Source organism: Kwoniella shivajii, chromosome 3 (assembly GCF_035658355.1).
Source record: "Kwoniella shivajii chromosome 3, complete sequence".
Lineage (NCBI taxonomy): Eukaryota > Fungi > Basidiomycota > Tremellomycetes > Tremellales > Cryptococcaceae > Kwoniella > Kwoniella shivajii.
This window is the reverse complement of record NC_085910.1, coordinates 355,479-372,141: the sequence shown is the minus strand read 5'-3', so window position 1 is coordinate 372,141 and position 16,663 is coordinate 355,479. Positions and strand designations below refer to the sequence as shown.

General features: G+C 43.5%; 8 protein-coding genes across 8 annotated transcripts; 4 read left to right on the top strand and 4 right to left on the bottom strand.

Moving 5' to 3' along the window:
- Positions 1-371: 371 nt before the first annotated feature.
- On the top strand, positions 372-1,317 carry IL334_002360 (uncharacterized protein; the record flags this gene model as incomplete). Its single annotated transcript, XM_062934106.1, has 2 exons — positions 372-582; positions 659-1,317. The coding sequence occupies 2 exons, from the start codon at positions 372-374 to the stop codon at positions 1,315-1,317; spliced, it is 870 nt and encodes a 289-aa protein (XP_062790157.1).
- A 921-nt stretch (positions 1,318-2,238) lies between these two features.
- IL334_002359 (uncharacterized protein) lies at positions 2,239-2,926 on the top strand (the record flags this gene model as incomplete). The annotated part of the gene is made up of 3 exons (XM_062934105.1): positions 2,239-2,436; positions 2,511-2,576; positions 2,639-2,926. The coding sequence occupies 3 exons, from the start codon at positions 2,239-2,241 to the stop codon at positions 2,924-2,926; spliced, it is 552 nt and encodes a 183-aa protein (XP_062790156.1).
- An 86-nt stretch (positions 2,927-3,012) lies between these two features.
- IL334_002358 (uncharacterized protein) lies at positions 3,013-4,766 on the bottom strand (the record flags this gene model as incomplete). The annotated part of the gene is made up of 6 exons (XM_062934104.1): positions 3,013-3,032; positions 3,086-3,704; positions 3,779-4,128; positions 4,226-4,482; positions 4,615-4,702; positions 4,763-4,766. The coding sequence occupies 6 exons, from the start codon at positions 4,764-4,766 to the stop codon at positions 3,013-3,015; spliced, it is 1,338 nt and encodes a 445-aa protein (XP_062790155.1).
- Positions 4,767-5,175: 409 nt separating this feature from the next.
- On the top strand, positions 5,176-6,671 carry IL334_002357 (DNA repair protein rad18; the record flags this gene model as incomplete). The annotated part of the gene is made up of 6 exons (XM_062934103.1): positions 5,176-5,343; positions 5,442-5,563; positions 5,630-5,871; positions 5,950-6,124; positions 6,192-6,264; positions 6,327-6,671. 6 exons carry the CDS (start codon positions 5,176-5,178, stop codon positions 6,669-6,671), a joined length of 1,125 nt encoding a protein of 374 aa, XP_062790154.1.
- Positions 6,672-6,882: 211 nt separating this feature from the next.
- IL334_002356 (uncharacterized protein) lies at positions 6,883-8,102 on the bottom strand (the record flags this gene model as incomplete). Its single annotated transcript, XM_062934102.1, has 4 exons — positions 6,883-7,595; positions 7,665-7,694; positions 7,759-7,855; positions 7,944-8,102. The coding sequence occupies 4 exons, from the start codon at positions 8,100-8,102 to the stop codon at positions 6,883-6,885; spliced, it is 999 nt and encodes a 332-aa protein (XP_062790153.1).
- A 362-nt stretch (positions 8,103-8,464) lies between these two features.
- IL334_002355 (uncharacterized protein) lies at positions 8,465-9,769 on the top strand (the record flags this gene model as incomplete). The annotated part of the gene is made up of 10 exons (XM_062934101.1): positions 8,465-8,484; positions 8,547-8,566; positions 8,650-8,720; positions 8,796-8,868; positions 8,938-9,005; positions 9,069-9,094; positions 9,167-9,199; positions 9,286-9,506; positions 9,589-9,635; positions 9,689-9,769. 10 exons carry the CDS (start codon positions 8,465-8,467, stop codon positions 9,767-9,769), a joined length of 660 nt encoding a protein of 219 aa, XP_062790152.1.
- A 319-nt stretch (positions 9,770-10,088) lies between these two features.
- On the bottom strand, positions 10,089-12,570 carry IL334_002354 (uncharacterized protein; the record flags this gene model as incomplete). Its single annotated transcript, XM_062934100.1, has 5 exons — positions 10,089-10,962; positions 11,063-11,207; positions 11,272-11,717; positions 11,842-12,364; positions 12,468-12,570. 5 exons carry the CDS (start codon positions 12,568-12,570, stop codon positions 10,089-10,091), a joined length of 2,091 nt encoding a protein of 696 aa, XP_062790151.1.
- A 783-nt stretch (positions 12,571-13,353) lies between these two features.
- On the bottom strand, positions 13,354-16,480 carry IL334_002353 (uncharacterized protein; the record flags this gene model as incomplete). The annotated part of the gene is made up of 15 exons (XM_062934099.1): positions 13,354-13,449; positions 13,525-13,662; positions 13,790-14,128; positions 14,193-14,205; positions 14,274-14,282; positions 14,343-14,487; positions 14,545-14,754; positions 14,828-14,978; positions 15,034-15,109; positions 15,165-15,264; positions 15,320-15,382; positions 15,443-15,561; positions 15,641-15,705; positions 15,770-16,058; positions 16,134-16,480. The coding sequence occupies 15 exons, from the start codon at positions 16,478-16,480 to the stop codon at positions 13,354-13,356; spliced, it is 2,160 nt and encodes a 719-aa protein (XP_062790150.1).
- Between the last annotated feature and the right edge of the window lie 183 nt (positions 16,481-16,663).

Genomic DNA, 16,663 nt, shown 5'->3' with positions numbered 1-16,663 from the left:
GACAACGAGGACCAATCAAAAGCGTTCTTGGGTAGCTATGAAATGCGTAATGAGGGATATATGTGTAAGATATGTTGATAGATATTGTTCATCTCGACTAGGTTGGCCATACATCGTTCAAAAATTATCAAAGTGTGCTTTTTCAAAAATAAATCTCTGATCCGGGAACATTCTTGAATTCCCACGGTGGTCTTTTATGACTTTTCATTCTCCCCACGTGGATGTCAGTTGGGACTCCGCATTTCATGCATGCTATGGATGCCATCATCATCATCCACTCAACCGCCAAAACACGCTTCAACCTTCTTCATTGACAGACAGTTGAATACATTATCTGATAAGAATAATCCCAAGACCACCCAGATTCAGCAATGACCGACACACCACTCCAAGGGGATAAGCTGAACGAAGAACGCGCCTTCATCAAGCGTTACACCGAAGGTATATCATCCCATAAGGTTGAATATCCTGCCGACTTCTCTACTCCTCTCGAAGATAGACCAAGGAAAGTCGCTGTGGTCGGGGTAGAAATAGCTGAACCTCCTTCAGCAGAAAGCATGGATGTCGATGCTTCTTCTCAAGGTACGTTGTTCTACTGCTCTTTTTCATGTTCATGGAAGTTTGACGAAGCAGGTATATTAACGTGTTTGAATCGTAGATACAGTTACCATTACCATCAAATGTCTCAAACCATCCCTCACTCTTCCAATTACCGCGACTCTCACCGACACAGTATCAGACCTGAAATCACTCATCTCCAAATCATCTTCTACCGCTCCAGCAGCAGATAGTCAACGATTATTACTCAAAGGAAAAGCTTTGACCGATACCAAATTACTCAAAGAATACGATATAGCAGATGGAGCGACCTTACATCTCATGGTCAAAGCACCATCTTCTTCAGCGCCTTCACCTGCACCTACTCCTGCTCCAAGTGGATTGACAAGTGATGAAGCTACGTTCCCACCTCCATCTTCAATCTCACCTGCTCCTCCGGCATTGACAATTACAACTTCAATCGATGCAGCTTCTACGGCTGGTACTTCGATGCCTTTGACCAATCTCGATACTGGTGCTCCACCTCTAGGTCCTCAACCTCAAGTATCTTCAGCTTCTTTCCACGATACTATCTCGAATCCTCAATTTTGGCAAAAGATTCACGCTTTATGTATCAGCGAATTCCCATTGGAAGACGAAGCAGATGCTGCTTGGGAGACCTTCTTGGTCGCTATGAAAGGAAGATTGAGCGCTGGTGAAGCTGCCAAGATACGAGACGTCGTTGGCGTGACTGGTATGGGTGGACAAATGGCGACATAAGTGGTTAGATGCAAATCGAGATAGATAACAGACGGTCGAGGGGATATTGGGAGGAAGGGGGCCGCGCGGGGGGTTGGCGATCAAGGGGCGGAACGAGATGCGAGAGGCAATGATGGGTTGGAATGGAATGTTGAGAGGGGGCCGGGGGAAGGGAAACTAGGGAAGAACAAAGACAATAGCATAGATTCGATCTCCATTGCGAGGGGAATAGCAGTAGCGATGTAAAGAAAATCGTTTTTTTAGATTAGTTGGTCAGCTCCGTATGCACACTATCTGTATAGCAACTCGACTCTACACTTCCTGGAAAAGCCCAGAGATGGTCGATCGCTTCCTGACGAACAGAGCTGTATGCCCGTTGTACTCAAAGTGCGCTCTGCGACTTTGCTTCTGCGGGAGTTACACTAACACTCACACCTGAAAGCAAATAAAAATGACATCGCGCGAAGATTGCGTGAGCTTCGTGATCCAGTAAAATGTACAGCCATTGAGGCTCTGGACGTATTCTTGGAGAGTCAGACAAAGAATAACGCCGCGGTATACAGCGAGAATCAGCAGGTACGGAGTTTTTAGGTTGGTAGTGAGACATGTTCCCAGGACAATGAGTGGCGGATGGGATGACGGACTACCACAGAACCTTTTTTTCGTGTCTTGATTCACCAACCTAAATCAATCGTTATGCGGATCTGAGGTTCATCATACTATTGTCGACTGTATTACGAGTCTAACTACAGGCAACGAAGAAAAATGAAGGGATATATAAGGCTATACCTGACGTTAATTTTCCTCCTAGCTTTCTGTTTTCTTCTTCACATATCATCCGTCTCTTATATAAGCAATTAGTGATCTCACCAAGCTTGATCTCTTAGCTGTCCGCACTCACACTCAAGCTCCATTTAATCAGCTGTCTACTGCAAGCTCAAAATGACTATCAGACGTTACATGTCACCCGCCGCCACCGAGCCCAATCTGTTTTCGTACAAACCCATTGTATGGCATACAGATAACCCTCAAGAGGAAACTCGATCGCAACCCAGCTTCAGCCACAGACTCCTTAGTCGTAACTACGGTAATGCTAATCTCCGAGATTATAAGCAAGTGAGATTCGATGAAAAACCCACTGTAAGTCTAGCTACGAAGGTTCCTACTCCATCTCTTGTTAGCGAGAGGACGATTGAGCTCATGGAAAATAACAGTTTCATCACTACAATCCAGTCTACATGCAACCCGCCCAAAATCGGGCTGTCGACGTTACTGGAACCGTAAGTTCACATCCGTCGCTTCAGGAATAGTGATGTCCGGTGCTGATGAACATTTTCTGAAGGGTAAGGCTGTAGCTTGGTGGAACATGAATGGTTACGATACCTTTCCTATCGCCGTTGAAACTTCCGGCCCTTTCGACGAACAAATCACAACAATCATTGAAAGAGGTAGAAATTCTCCTCAACCTGAACAAGAGAGGCCCGAAATTGTTAAGAAGAGATTGTGCTGCGCGACCGTTGTTTTGGCCTATTGGGTCAGAGCAGGGGCTAAACATCAATCAAATAGGATTTTACCTGTCGGAGGATGGTATCTAGGTGGGAACACTAGTCTCGAAAAAAGACATTTTTAGCTAAAGAAAGCGTACGAAATATTGTTTTAAGTTCATATGCATATTGAGACGGCTTCCATCCCATATTCTTCTTGATCTATCAGTCATCATAGTGTCATTGCTGCACCTGTTAAATTTCCTGTCAGTTGCTGCGGGTCATTTGATATTGGGCCAACTTACCTGAAGAGAGAATCATATATCGCTTCCCTCTCCAAACTACCTCATCACTTGTCATCGCCCATAGCCAGACTGGCAGCGCTAAGCACTCTCTTGCTAGCCAAGCGGTGAGGAAAACAGCTTGAGATCCCGGAGGTTTCAAAGCTTTGATATTGGTTTCTAACGCTCTTCTTGTCGATAGGTCAACCGTCAACCAGGCTGCCAAATGGACAAGCAACAGAGCAGGAATACTCGCTCCCAGTAAACGTTGTACTGCCCATGCACCACACAAACCAGACACCAAAGATTCGGTGAATGGCTCTAACAACGTAACAAATAACGGTGTCATCTTTTTTCTCACCCTCAACCAACGTACTCTTCTATCTATATAGTCCCTGACCGAAAGTGCACCAAGGAAGTCAAGTGCTACATCGGAAGTCATAGCGTGTTTCAGATTGAGTTGGTGCCATAATCCAAGACCTATCATATTATCTTCGGCTAAAAACAGACTGAAAGCCGCTAAACCCGTTGGTGGATTCGGTGATTGTCGCAGGGATGGTGCGGGTGTGTTGAGCTTGGATATCGAATCTCTTGAATACAGGTTGGACTTTCCAACAACGCATGAATCGATGGCGACAGCGTTCTGGACAGTTCATCATTGTGTAAGCCACCGAGCACGAGGAAAATAGGGTGTAAGCAGCTGGTATAAGCACTTACGATCGCAAGATACATTTTAGCATGGGTGGTATTTAGATAAGCTTGTTCTATCAGACTTCCCCATGTATTTTGATAACAAACAGCGATAGGAACCTGATGTATCAATCCTACTTCACCTGACATGGGAGGTTTTCTCACGTCATCTGAAATTGACATGAGTTGAGAAGATTCTGGATCATCAAGGGAAGAGTATGGCGTATTATTTGATATGAACGCTTCCACCGCTCGACCAAGCGTACCAGATGTGACTGAGATAGTTGAATCAATTACCCAGACGAGATCATAACTTGCTTCGGCAAAAGGTCGAATGAGGTTATTCACTTTGGGATTGACACCAATCCTCGTATTGTCTATAACAAATAAGAGTATCAAAGGATCAACAAGCCATTGCCATTGCCTATTCTGTGACTTGACAGACTGGACAGCTGATGAGAATTTTTGGCTTACCTATGAGTACTCTAGCTTTCACTTCTGGATACTTATCCATGACCATTTTCACGACAGGCAGAGCTTCGTCGTTCTCATCTTGAAGAGCGAATAACACCTCGTATTTTGGGTAATCAAGCGTCATACAGCTCTGTAATGTATTGTATAGATTTTCATCCAACCCAGACAATGGTCGGATTATCGTCACTCCTGGTGCTGCCTTTGGTGAAAGAGCGGATATGCGCGAAGGCAGCGTAGGGTGAGCGTACCTTATTCGCCTGAAAGTGAAGCAAGATTAGTCATTGGTCATTGCTAATGAGATTGAACGGCCCAGCATGAGTCAACGGGCTCCTTCCAGTCATCCTTATCTGCATATCCAAGATTCAGCAGAGGTAGAAGAGTCTACTCACGCCGTTCTCCATCCAAGGAGACAGAGAGTCCAAACGACTGCCCAAAGGATGAGCAAGAATATCGCTGCAAGAAGCGAAAACGTTGACGCTGAAATGAAGGGTTTAGATTAGCTTGGCCGTCGAGAATGACGGAGAAGAAGAAGCTGACCCATTCCCTCTACCGGTCAGCCGTCTTACTTGCGGGTTTAATGACCAAAGTGAAAGTGTGAATAAAGAAGCTACTTTGACTGGTATGGTACCCACCCCTCTTCGAATTCGTGAATTCAAAACAATCCTCCCTCCACTTCTGGGGAAATTAAATGCCACGGGAGAAACAACCGTGGGAAAGTCAGTGACTCAGTGAGGTGTTGATTGTACGCGTCAACTGAGAGATAAAAACATTACGAGACCATTTCGATGAAATATTATCTTTGTCTCCTCCTCCTTCTTCTTCTTCTGTCATCCTATACACTGAACAAGAATATCTGGGGGGGAACAGAGAAGTCCCACGACCCGCTAAGCAGGCATCTGTGTCACAGTCAAGTGGTGATACCTGACTCCGTAATCCACCACTAATACAAGATGGACATGTCTTCACATCCCCTTCTCGCTTCGCTGGACGAACCACCACCTTTCCCCCCTTCATATCCTCAGCTCAGGAGACTGGATCGATCAGTAGTCTGTCAAATATGCAAGGAACCTTTTCAAGCTCCTGTATCAATACAATGTGGTCATTCATTCTGTTCAGCAGTGAGTGATTATGTACCTCCCTGCATGACGACAAATCGGTTATCGTCGTGGTATTAGATAAAAAGATAAGCTGACATCAGCCATCATATGTGATATAGTGTATCCGATCTTCTTTAGATGCTATGAAGAAGTGTCCATCGTGTAATGAGCCTGCTTCCGAAGGTCATATAAGGCGAAATAGAGCTTTGGAGGAAATTACAGATTCATGGGAAGAATCAAGGTAAGCATATAGGTTCGAGTGCAGTCTGCAGGATGATTAGCTCATCATGGATTTATCATGCCTCAGACCAGTGATTCACGGTTTAGCGCACCCACCTACCTCCAAAAAGCGACCCGCACCAGAACCGAGCTCAAAACCAGCATCGTCTACAGGAGTGAAAAGAATGAAGCAAAGTCCTCGAGCAGAAGGAAGTTCAAGTCGATCTCAGAGTCCAACAAAATCACGCAAATCAGATATAGTCGAAAGCGATATACCTATCGATCTGGACGAAGACGAAAATGATGAGGTTTTGGAACTGACTGAAAATGGTATGTCAACGGTTCAAGAATCTTTCTTGAGACGTCATATGTGCACAGCGCTAAAGCAGGATATCACATATTGCATAGACGAAGCGCCTTGTCCACTTTGTCAAGCTTCTTTACCAATATCTTCAATACCCATGCACATCGAAAAAGGCTGCCCACCTCCGAAAGGTAAAACGAACGGAATGAGAAAAGGCAATCAAAAAGCAGATTGGAAAAAGGTATTTTCAGGTCAAGGTACAAGTAGCAAAGCTAAAGAGTGAGTTTCATTTCAGATACTCAGCTTTACTTCACTCCAGGTGTTTCTCAGCTAATTACTCTCATAGAGTCGAGATGAAGCGCATCACTAAACCGAATTACTCGCTGGCTACTCCAGCAGATTTGCGAGGCTTATTATCGGTATCTATCTGATTCCAAAACCGTCTTAGGCTCAATCAGCTGATGATTACGCATTACCACAGGAGTATTCTCTATCGACCACAGGGGACAAGTCAGCATTGGTAGCTAGAGTACAAGAATGGATCATCTTATTCAACTCCAATCTCGATACGTCCCATCCGTCCTCTTTGTCAGCTTTAAGAGCTAAAATGTCCGACGTAGAAGCAAGTAAGAAACGAGATAAGGAGAAAGGGAAAGATGAAATGATCAACCAAATGGCGAGTACCAGCGGCTTACGCAAGTACGCAAAGGAAAGCGGCGGCGAATTCGAGAGACTGAAAAGGGAGATCATCGAAAGAGACAAACGAAGAAAGGAAGAGGAGGAAGGGAAGGGAAGTGGGAGGGATAATGCTATCGAGGTGGAGTAGGTGTTGTCGACGAACCGTGAGATACGTCAAGCCATGAGGAGCCAGATAGTCATCGTGTACAGTAATCAACTCTGTTGTAATCTCAGCATATCGAATACACATATCATAAGTATTGTCGCATTTCAATTATCATCCATTAAGTCGAGTCATTCCTTCATTGTATGCATTATAACATTTCATGCTGTAACCCGGAGTATCCACATGATTTCTTTCAATCCCCCTTTCTGATACGGACAGCAATAAACTTCCAGCCATCCTTTTCTACCCTCTGTACTGCTTTCCCAACTTTTTCCCATCGACCACCTCTATCAATGAGATTCTTAGCGAAACCTGGCCAGACATTTTTACTCCAGTCTTCAACCTTGATATCTTTCCAACCTTCTTTCTCCAATTCTAGCCTGTACCCTTCGAGATCTTCAGGACGTGAAGTAAGATTAGGCAATGGAACAGATAAGATGTAAGATATGAGCCATGATTTCCAAATGGCGAATCCAGGGGGAGGTATGATATCGGTATATACTACTAGACCATCATGGCTAAGGACTGGTTTGAGGGAATCAAGGAATGTTCTGAGGGAAGGTGGAAAATGATATATAGCATCTAAGATATATATCATATTGTATGGAGGTGGATTGTCAGAATCCAGATTGAGCTCGCCTTGGACTTGATCGATATCGTCTTCATCTGAATAAGCGAAAGTTTCTTGGACTTGCGATTTCTCACCCATGAATCCTTTCATACTATTTAAAGGATGGTCAAAGTCCTTTGTAGGATTGAATTGTGCTGAATAAGTAAATAGCTCAACTGGAGTTGGTACGTCAGGAGCATATTTGTCAATCAATAGTCGGGCTTGAGCAGTGTCTGATGATAAGGATGTAAGACCATGTAAGTGTTTGGGAGGAGAAGGGGAAGAGAGGTGAAGCACTATTTATACAATCCCAGATTTAACAACAACACTTTCGAATGGAAGAAGGATATCTGTCATTCGCTCACATAATGATTCGCCTGCTCCATGCCCGATATCTAGTTTCAACAAAATTCAGAGTCAATATATTTCACAAATGACAACTCAGAAACAAAGACCTACCCAGTACATTTCCACCTCCTTGGTATCCACCTTCTTTAGCGAAATCAAGTAATCTTTCGCCTAGAGTCTTTGCTGCCGTTGGAAAGTTATCCGTATCCTGCCAATCAAATCAAGGGTCTGTCAATCAAATGTATTCTTTGGAAGATCCTAATCTTACCAGATCCTGTAATCGATGATGCACTTACCTCCCACCATCCCATATTACACCATTTAGTCTGTCTTTCACCTTGTCCAACATTATTCAGGACAGTCGGGTCCCATAGCTTATAAGGCTCGACGAAGCGAGGCGCGAGCAAGACAGCAAGCGGTACGATTGCCAGGGCAAGGAGTAAGAAGTTGGGCATCTCGCGTAGCTGTCTCTTTGATCAACTCTCTATTGAAATGGTATGGATGATGGGATGGATATACGTGTCATTGAGATATGGACATAGCGGGTGGAGGTGGAAAAAGCATAATGGGACAAGAGTTGATCCCGTCGTTTGTGCATGCTGATTATGTAATAAAGCATCTCAGAGGCTCGAGCGTTTGTGTGTGATTTTTAATTCGCGTCGCGTCAGTGAAAGTGGGTTGAAAGGAAATCACTTGGAATAACATTGAAACACTCATCATATAGACTGCAGTTTACATCTTTACTCTCGAGTCTTGTTCTTGTTCAGCTTCGGCCAGTTTTCGGTATCGGCATTTCAGAATCTGAGCGCAGAGAAAAATGTCGACGCTATTCAACTTGTGAGCTTGCTCGGTGAATCCTCCGTCGATTAAGGTTCTGTTAAGCTGACTGGATCCTTCAGAAAAGGAAATCAATCCCGAAGTGAGCCTTCTTTCCTGTCGACGGATGCAGTTGAGCGCTTGAAAGTTCACCAGGAGAGATGAGCTTATCATGAGTTACTACAGCGTTCAAGCCCAAGAAGGTGCCAGAGGGAACAAAGCAGTGGCAATTGAAACAATATGCTCAACAGACATTAGTCAGTTGATGAACTCTTCGCTTCACACGTTGAATGAGGGATTGAGCTGATCACCGACGAACCCTCTCTTCACAGGGATCTGGTAATTTGAGAACAGCAGTACAGTTACCTGAAGGAGAGGATTTACAAGAATGGATAGCAGTGCATGGTGAGCTGGAAGACTAGGTTCTGCCTTTCGTGCAGACGACATGCAGCTGATTTTAGTGGAATGTTATAGTGGTGGATTTCTTCAATCATGTCAATATGCTTTATGGGACTATCTCAGAGTTCTGCACTCCTACAGAGGTCAGCTGATTTTTCATGTGTTATAGCTGATATCAAGATAGCTGACTTTGTTCGTATTACTAGTGTCCTATCATGAATGCTGGTCCGAAGTGGGTATTATCCTATCAGCTAACTGAGCTAGCGATTGACTTATAGTGATAGCTGACATGTGTGACTCACAGGTATGAGTACTTCTGGGAAGATGGAGAGAATTAGTGAGTGGCCAGGTTATCTCATCACGTGATAGTTGTCTCAGCTAATAATCATGTCCTACTTACTCCCTTGGACTCATTCATCACAGTAAAAAACCAACTCATCTATCAGCGCCGGCATACGTCGAAGCGTTGATGACATGGACTCAATCCATATTAGATGATGAAAAGCATTTTCCTCAACAAATCGGAAAACGATTTCCACCCACATTCATCAACACAGCCAAGACTATCTTGAGGAGGTTGTTCAGGATTTACGCCCATATATATCATAGTCATTTTGATCAGATCTGTGCTTTGGGTATCGAGGGTGAGTGATCCTGTCGCAACTGCCCAAACCTATGCAACTGACTCAGGGAGAGCATATGACTGATTATCAAACATACTTACAGCTCATTTGAATACCAACTATCGTCATTTCTTATTATTCGTAGACGAAGTAAGTTTACCTGGTTCTCGGCAGGTAATCTATATCTGACACTTTTACAACAGTTTCAACTCCTCTCAGAGAAAGATCTCATCCCTCTTGAAGAATTCAACAAAACCATCTTAGATGAAACAGGTCGACGTTAGATACTGCCTTCAGATAGGCATGTGTTTTGAGAGGATTCGAAGGAACCGGTGACGAGCTAGATGATCTGTGTTGTGCTTTATTTTTGTGTATATACTTCTGATACCTTTCACGATGATGTATCCCAGCTTGCTTTCATGTTTGACTTGTACACTGAAGATTCATGCTAAAGCCTCAGAAGAATATTGAACATGCTAGTCTAAAATGTCAATGGAATTAATGTGAAATAGCGTTCTAAATACCCAAAATAATGAAACGACTACACGGGTACTTTTATTTATTATGTGGTTGATATATGAAATCAAAACAGTATGGGGAAATCTATACAGCTGAACTCATTCGTCTTCTAGTGGATCCCGAGACAACTCTCTTCTCTGATCCACCCAAAACCTTTTTCTGTGTCTGTGCAGGAATATTAATACCGTCTTTCTCCACTAGGATTTCTTTTTCTTCCACTTTCCTGGACGACGTAACTCTTCCGGTAGGAGTGAAATTCCTTGTTGTTACTCCATTACCTGGTATCCTATTATTTGAAGAAGGCATTATTGGTCTACCTATACCCAACGAAGCTGTTTTGGTCGAAGGGCGGAAAGATGATTTGGTGGTCGTTATGTGAGGTTTATCATTCGCGGTCGCAGTCGCAGTCGCAGCGGCAATTATAGTTGGTACCGTTTGAACTGATAGTGGTTCGTGTGATCTCCCTATTCCTGTTTCTTTAAGTTTGTCTTTTTTCTCTTTGAGGGGACTATTCAATAACAATTCCTTCGTTTTTCGTTCAACATTGTCCATTAATTCCTGTTGTTGATCTTCATATTCTGATCCAATCAAATTATCAACATCACTTTCATCTTCATCCTCATCTTCATATCGGTCATCCTGTTGATATCTCTTGTTTGCAATGCCCGGTTTAGGTAAAGTCGATTTCCTGCGTAATGCATTCTGCCTAGGCAATGTGATTTTTGCTAGCGCGTTTATATTCTTCAGATCGAGTTGAGGTAATGGAAGAGGAGGTGGTGGTGAATCCGATTTGGATTTATCACCTGTTCTAGGTGTAGGAGGTCTTGAAGATGAACCATCTAAGATTGAATTCGAAGATGTAGGTGCTATTGATTTACGCGAATTCGAAATTGGTTTAAGATTAATTCCTAAAGCCAAAGCTTCTTCTGCTGAAATACCATCTGGTTTCCTCATTTTCCTATAACGAGTCATTGGCAAAGTCAGCTTCTTTTTCTTGTCGGCCCATGATCCTGGATGGCTGGTTCATGACGTTGCGTTTAAAAGGTCAATCAACTCACTTGCTTAAGCTTGGTTCCTTGTAATTTACACTTATCCTTGCTCTCGATCTTCTGCCTCTACCTATATCTTCCCCTTCTTCATCATTCAGCTCTTGAGGAGGAGGAGACATGGATGAGTCTTGGTGACGCGATGGACCTGAGCCATCTACTCAGAGAATTATTAGCTGGGTCATGTATAGGGTGGACTTTACATAGAAAAGGTAACTCACTCTCTGAACTACTAGCTTCTTTGATAGTATCCATCAAATCAACTTCTCTTCCCGTCGATATTATTAGGTTATCCTGAGGCATTGATATATCCTCAGATCCAGATCCAGATCCAGATCCAGACTCATAAGGTTGATTCTGTATTTCAATAGCTTTACCTTCTTCCCATTCTGAATTCTCGCCTATGTCTTCATTTTCCAGTAGTGGAGATGGTGATCTAGGTGTAGGGATGATCAAACCGCTTTCACGTCGTTTACGTTGTTTCTTCGTTGCAGAGTTGGAATGTTGTTTTTGGGAACTAGGTGATAATGATGATTGTCTTGATATATTTGGAGAATTGATTTCGATATACGATACTTTTGGACTTGTGGATGCGGATGTGAATGTGGATGTTGACGTTGTCCTCGGTGCTCTTGAAGTTGCTAATGAGCCTACACCTGTATGACGACTGGTTTGCGATGTATTGATCAGCTGAAGTTTATCGTAGACAGACAGAGATACAACTCCGATGATAAGGGCGAGACGATATGTGTATGAGGTATAATTAAGTGTTCCTGTCTTGAAAGACTTACGCTTTTAATTTCCTTTTATATCTCTTCAGGTCGTCGGCAATCTCACTTTCACTTCCAGCTTCACTAGTTTCTGTCAGAGCGCATAAACCATGATTCTGTCTGGCCATTTCCGCTGGCCTAGTAGCGTAAGTATTTTCCACCAAATTATTAATTAGACTAGCGTTAGCTTTTTTCGTTCCCTGTTCCAGTAAACTAGATGAAGACGATGGAGAGCATGATGAGGGTGATAAGGAATCGTGAAGCTGTTTTATAATAGGGATAGACCTTAATAGCCCATCTAAAACATTGTATATATCTTCTTGATTGTGATTCCCTTTATTTATCTTGATGAATTTCCCACTATCATGTTTGTTTTCTTTTTGAATCGTTCTGAGTTTCGATTGTAGAACGACATTCGTTTGTCTGACTTGTAATAATTCAATGTTTAAAGATTCGATATCATTTTGCAACCCTTTGATTATATTTCTGCGTGATACATTATCTAATATTATATCTTTGTTTTGTTTACTATGTCTTCTTCGAACTATCGATGATGGCAATAGATATTATGAGCGACCTTCGTTGGTTTTGTCTAGGTATCAAATGTGAAGGAAGAGATGGGAGTTGATTCTATATATTCAACTCACAGTCTTCAAACTTTTGTGCTTCAGTCAGTCCTCCATCTGAACTACTCGGTAGATCAGGTAGAGGAGCTAGACCTAATGATCTCCTGCCCTGTCTCTGGGCCATCTTGAACGTTGACCTGCTGGTACCAGCGATACTCTAGTGGTATGGTAAGATGCAGGCGAGCGCTGTATCTGGTCCTCGATGTTTTGAGTAATAGAGGGCAAGTGTGTACAGATATATACGTTACACCTTGCAAGAGATCAAGGAAAAACCAAGGAAGAACAACAACAACAACATCAACAATTAAATAATATTGAGAAAGCAAGCGCGTGTTTACACCCCCCCGGAGTATGGAAATTATCAACATTTTTCCCTGAATCTCCTTTGCCATTCCACTTCAACCCCCCCCCGTGGCAGATCTTTAAGGATTCAGATGTGGCACTTTATTTGTCACATGTTATCAATACTCTGCTGAGGTTAGTCCATCAGACGAACGGATACATGTAAGGCTATTCATGACTGGGTAAACAGGGGCAGTGGGGAAGGGTTTGTGAGAACAATGAGGACAATGGAAGAAGGGAAGCGAAAGAAAGACGGGAATAAGGGGCTCACGTGGATCACGCCCGGTTGACGATGATTATGATCGCAGAACATCAAACAATTGACCAATATGCATTTTATTGCTTTCTACATTCGGGGTATACAGGCTCATTACATTCGATGCTCTCGTGATACAAATTGTTCATCCTCGATCGCTTGTTATTTCGTTTATACGTAATATTCTGCACTCAACTTCGGCTCTAGCTAGCAATTTTTCATTTGAAGCTCTTAACTCGACGTTCTCCCTTCCTTCTTTCTCAGGCATTACCCCCCCTCGTTCCGCGAACAAGCTATGGGCAGACATGATCATTGTGCACTCTCCTCTCTCATCTCAGCCAATCTACGTCTCATGGCTTTCTCAGTTTTGGTTGGAGGCACCTTTCGACTGATCAGTGCTCCGACCTGAAACAATAATCCTTAGTTAGCTATCGGTCTTTTCCATCGTAAACGCATACATTCCGATGAGCCGATACTCACCAAAGCCATTAATCCACCAAACCTGAGTACCCATGCAACACCGTTCTTCCCTCCACCACCACCTTCTCCTCTTGAGGAAGGATCGATATCGGGTTCTTGATCCGCCAATTTGAAAATGATTGAAGCTACTACTGCGATCTGCGCAAGGGATCAGGAATGTCAGCCATAGTCTTGGGATCATTCATCTTATATGGGCAGTTTCGTATATGTTGCACCTCCCGGTGAAACCCTGCTCTGTGATTATACTTCAATTGAAGATACTTACAATGAATTGAGGGAAAACAATAGCTAAATTATGTATACCCATAATGGTGCCACCTGCGACCGGACCATTTCCTGTGTATTCCAAACTTTCCCCTGCGTTTTCGATATCAGCGGTTGAATAACTCCTTGTTAGGGGAGTCCTTTCGTCTGGATCTCTCTCTCTTCTAGCTTCTTGAGATGAACTCGATCTCCAAGGACCAATGGGGGTGGAAGCTGCTCTAGCGTGAATAGGTCGATATCCAGGGGCTGGACCCGCTGAATGAGGGACTGGTCGTCGGTTTGACTGTGATTGAGTACCGGATGAAGGAGAAGAAGAAGCATCTGACATCTCTTTGAGGAACTACAGGGCGATCAGTCAGCTTCTTGGCACTCGCACAAGGATAAGGAAAACGAGAACCACGTACCTCCATAATGATACTACCAGATCAACCAATAGTGATCAGCATTCTTTCGGGAAGTAACAGAATAGGGAATGGGATACTCACGCAAACGGCCTGAAAAGGATTCAATCAATCAGCTGTGTTCGCCTACTTTCGTAAAGAATCATAACTTACACCCAACAAGCGATAGCCCAACAAATTCCAACCAAGGCAATCATGATGGTCGCTTGCCATACTTTAGTAATGAAGAAGGTTGATCCCATCAAAATTCCAAACAGCAGCAAACCTGCTGTCCAAATGTTCCGAAGCATGAATGGCACTGGAAACAGTTAAATGAGCTGTGATCTTCCCGAAGCCCTCCATATTTATAGCTCACTTGTGGGGAGTTTCAAGGGTCTACCTTCTCTTGCAGCCTCGGCTTTCCATTCCCTGACCATTTCTCTAATTTTTTCCATCTCCACGTCGTCTTCATCTTCCGATTCATCACCTGACAATTCACCGTCTCTGATCTTCTCGGCGACCGGTTTGAGGAGACGGCGATCCCGAGCAGCAAGATAAGGAAGCAGTGTACCGGCAATGATAGCGACTGTGATAGATGTTTCGTGTCAATCTCCCATCATTTACTTCTCCTGGTATAGCGGATCAACCAAATGACTTACCGAAAGAGTAAATCAAAAGAGCTAGACTTCCTGCTCTAGTAGCAGTATCGACATCTGGCTCACCTCCGATTTCTTGAGCCATAACTTGAGCGACGTAAGTAGTGGAGTAGAACAAGTAGGGGAACCATCCCATGAAAGCAGCAATTTGAACCTATTACTACATTTCAGCAACTAGCTACTTTTTGGAGATACAGATGCTAACTCACAATGCAGACTCTTCTAACAGGTTTGGGAAGATGAAGAATAGCTTCGTAGATTGTTCCAATGACATCGCGAATTCGCCTTGAATGCGTCGATTAGCTTTGGATTTGAGGTTGGGAGAATCGAAATATCTCACGATTTCCTTTCACCGAATATACTTTCTTTCTCGGTCTCTTCTTGGGTCCAGCAAGTGATCCATACGGTGATTGTGAGTAAAATCAATGCCACGATACAGACTTTATGTAGATGTATGTCAGCAAAAACCAAAATCTACGAACTGATGTCTCTCACCTTTACGGAATTGACCTCCCCCTACCAATCGGATGATAGGTACATCTGCCAGATTCAAGAATCCTGTGTAACGAAGAACGAAGTCAGTAAAGAGGTAACGGTAGGAATCGTGGGTAGACTAACCCATAGTGAATCCAACGATATTTCCAACGTGGTTGAAACGACCGTGCCAAGCGTTAGCTGACGCTAATTGTTCACCTGGGGTGATATCGAGGACCAGATTTCGGAGAGACGCTTGGAGACTGTAAAATAGCAGGAGTTCAGTCGATTTGCGGGCTATCTACCCAGGGACGCGAATTTGAAAGCTGAAAGCTGACTTACGCGTTTAAAGCAAAATCAAGACAGTAAAAAGAGAAAACAGCGATTCCGATAGCAGTATTTTTGGCCTAAGAACGTCTGAATTAGTGAAAGGAGACATGTTGTATTCCATTTAGTCCACAACAGATTTACCAGTTTAACACTCTTAGGATCCCAATCACCTTGGCCGCCGCCGAAAAGATCCACAATAGACTTTGCAATAGGTTCGGTGAAAGCCAAACCTAAACCACTGAACACTAGTAACGCAGTAGCTGTGACTATCCAATATCTTCTTCTATACTTTGAATGTGAAGAGTCTGAAATGGCACCAATCAAAGGTTGTGCTACGAGTCCTGATATCGGTCCTGCTAACCACACGAGAGAAGTGAGTTGCTCTGATAATCCAAGGGAAAGGAGGTAAGGCGTCCCGTATCCTAGTTCGCTACACGATATATCAAGAACAAGTCAGTCACACACGTTCGTCTTCGCAGATTATGGTGACGGGAAAATGACCTACACTGTCCAAGCGATTTGACTTCCACCCATGGAGATAGTCAAGGCCATCATCTTCCAAGGACTTAAACGTCCTTTATGTTTTTCTTTATCTTTATCTGTATCTTTACCTTTCCCTCTTGACCTTGATCTTGAGCTATTCCTTCTTTCTCGTCCCACTTCACCATCGTCGGCGGAAAGTCCCCATCCTGATGTACCGGCACGTCTCCCAGGCAATTGTTGATCGTCGCGTGAAGTATCATCTGGCTTAGCAGACTTTCGCAGTAGTGACGCAAGGGATGTATATTGGTGTTTCGAAGGTGGGGCCACGGCACTTTCAGCCTGTCGACTAACCGGAGGTGAGCCGGACATTTTGGCTGTTATTCTTTGACGACAAAAGTAGATGCTTTATCAACGAAAGAGGGTGATACGGGATACAAACTTCTTCTCTAATCAGCTTCTGTATCTCCCCTCAGACGGACTCAATGAGATGTGTGATTTGTTGTTTACTTGTTCACGTGAATGAAGATGAGATGGTGGGATGATATGATATCA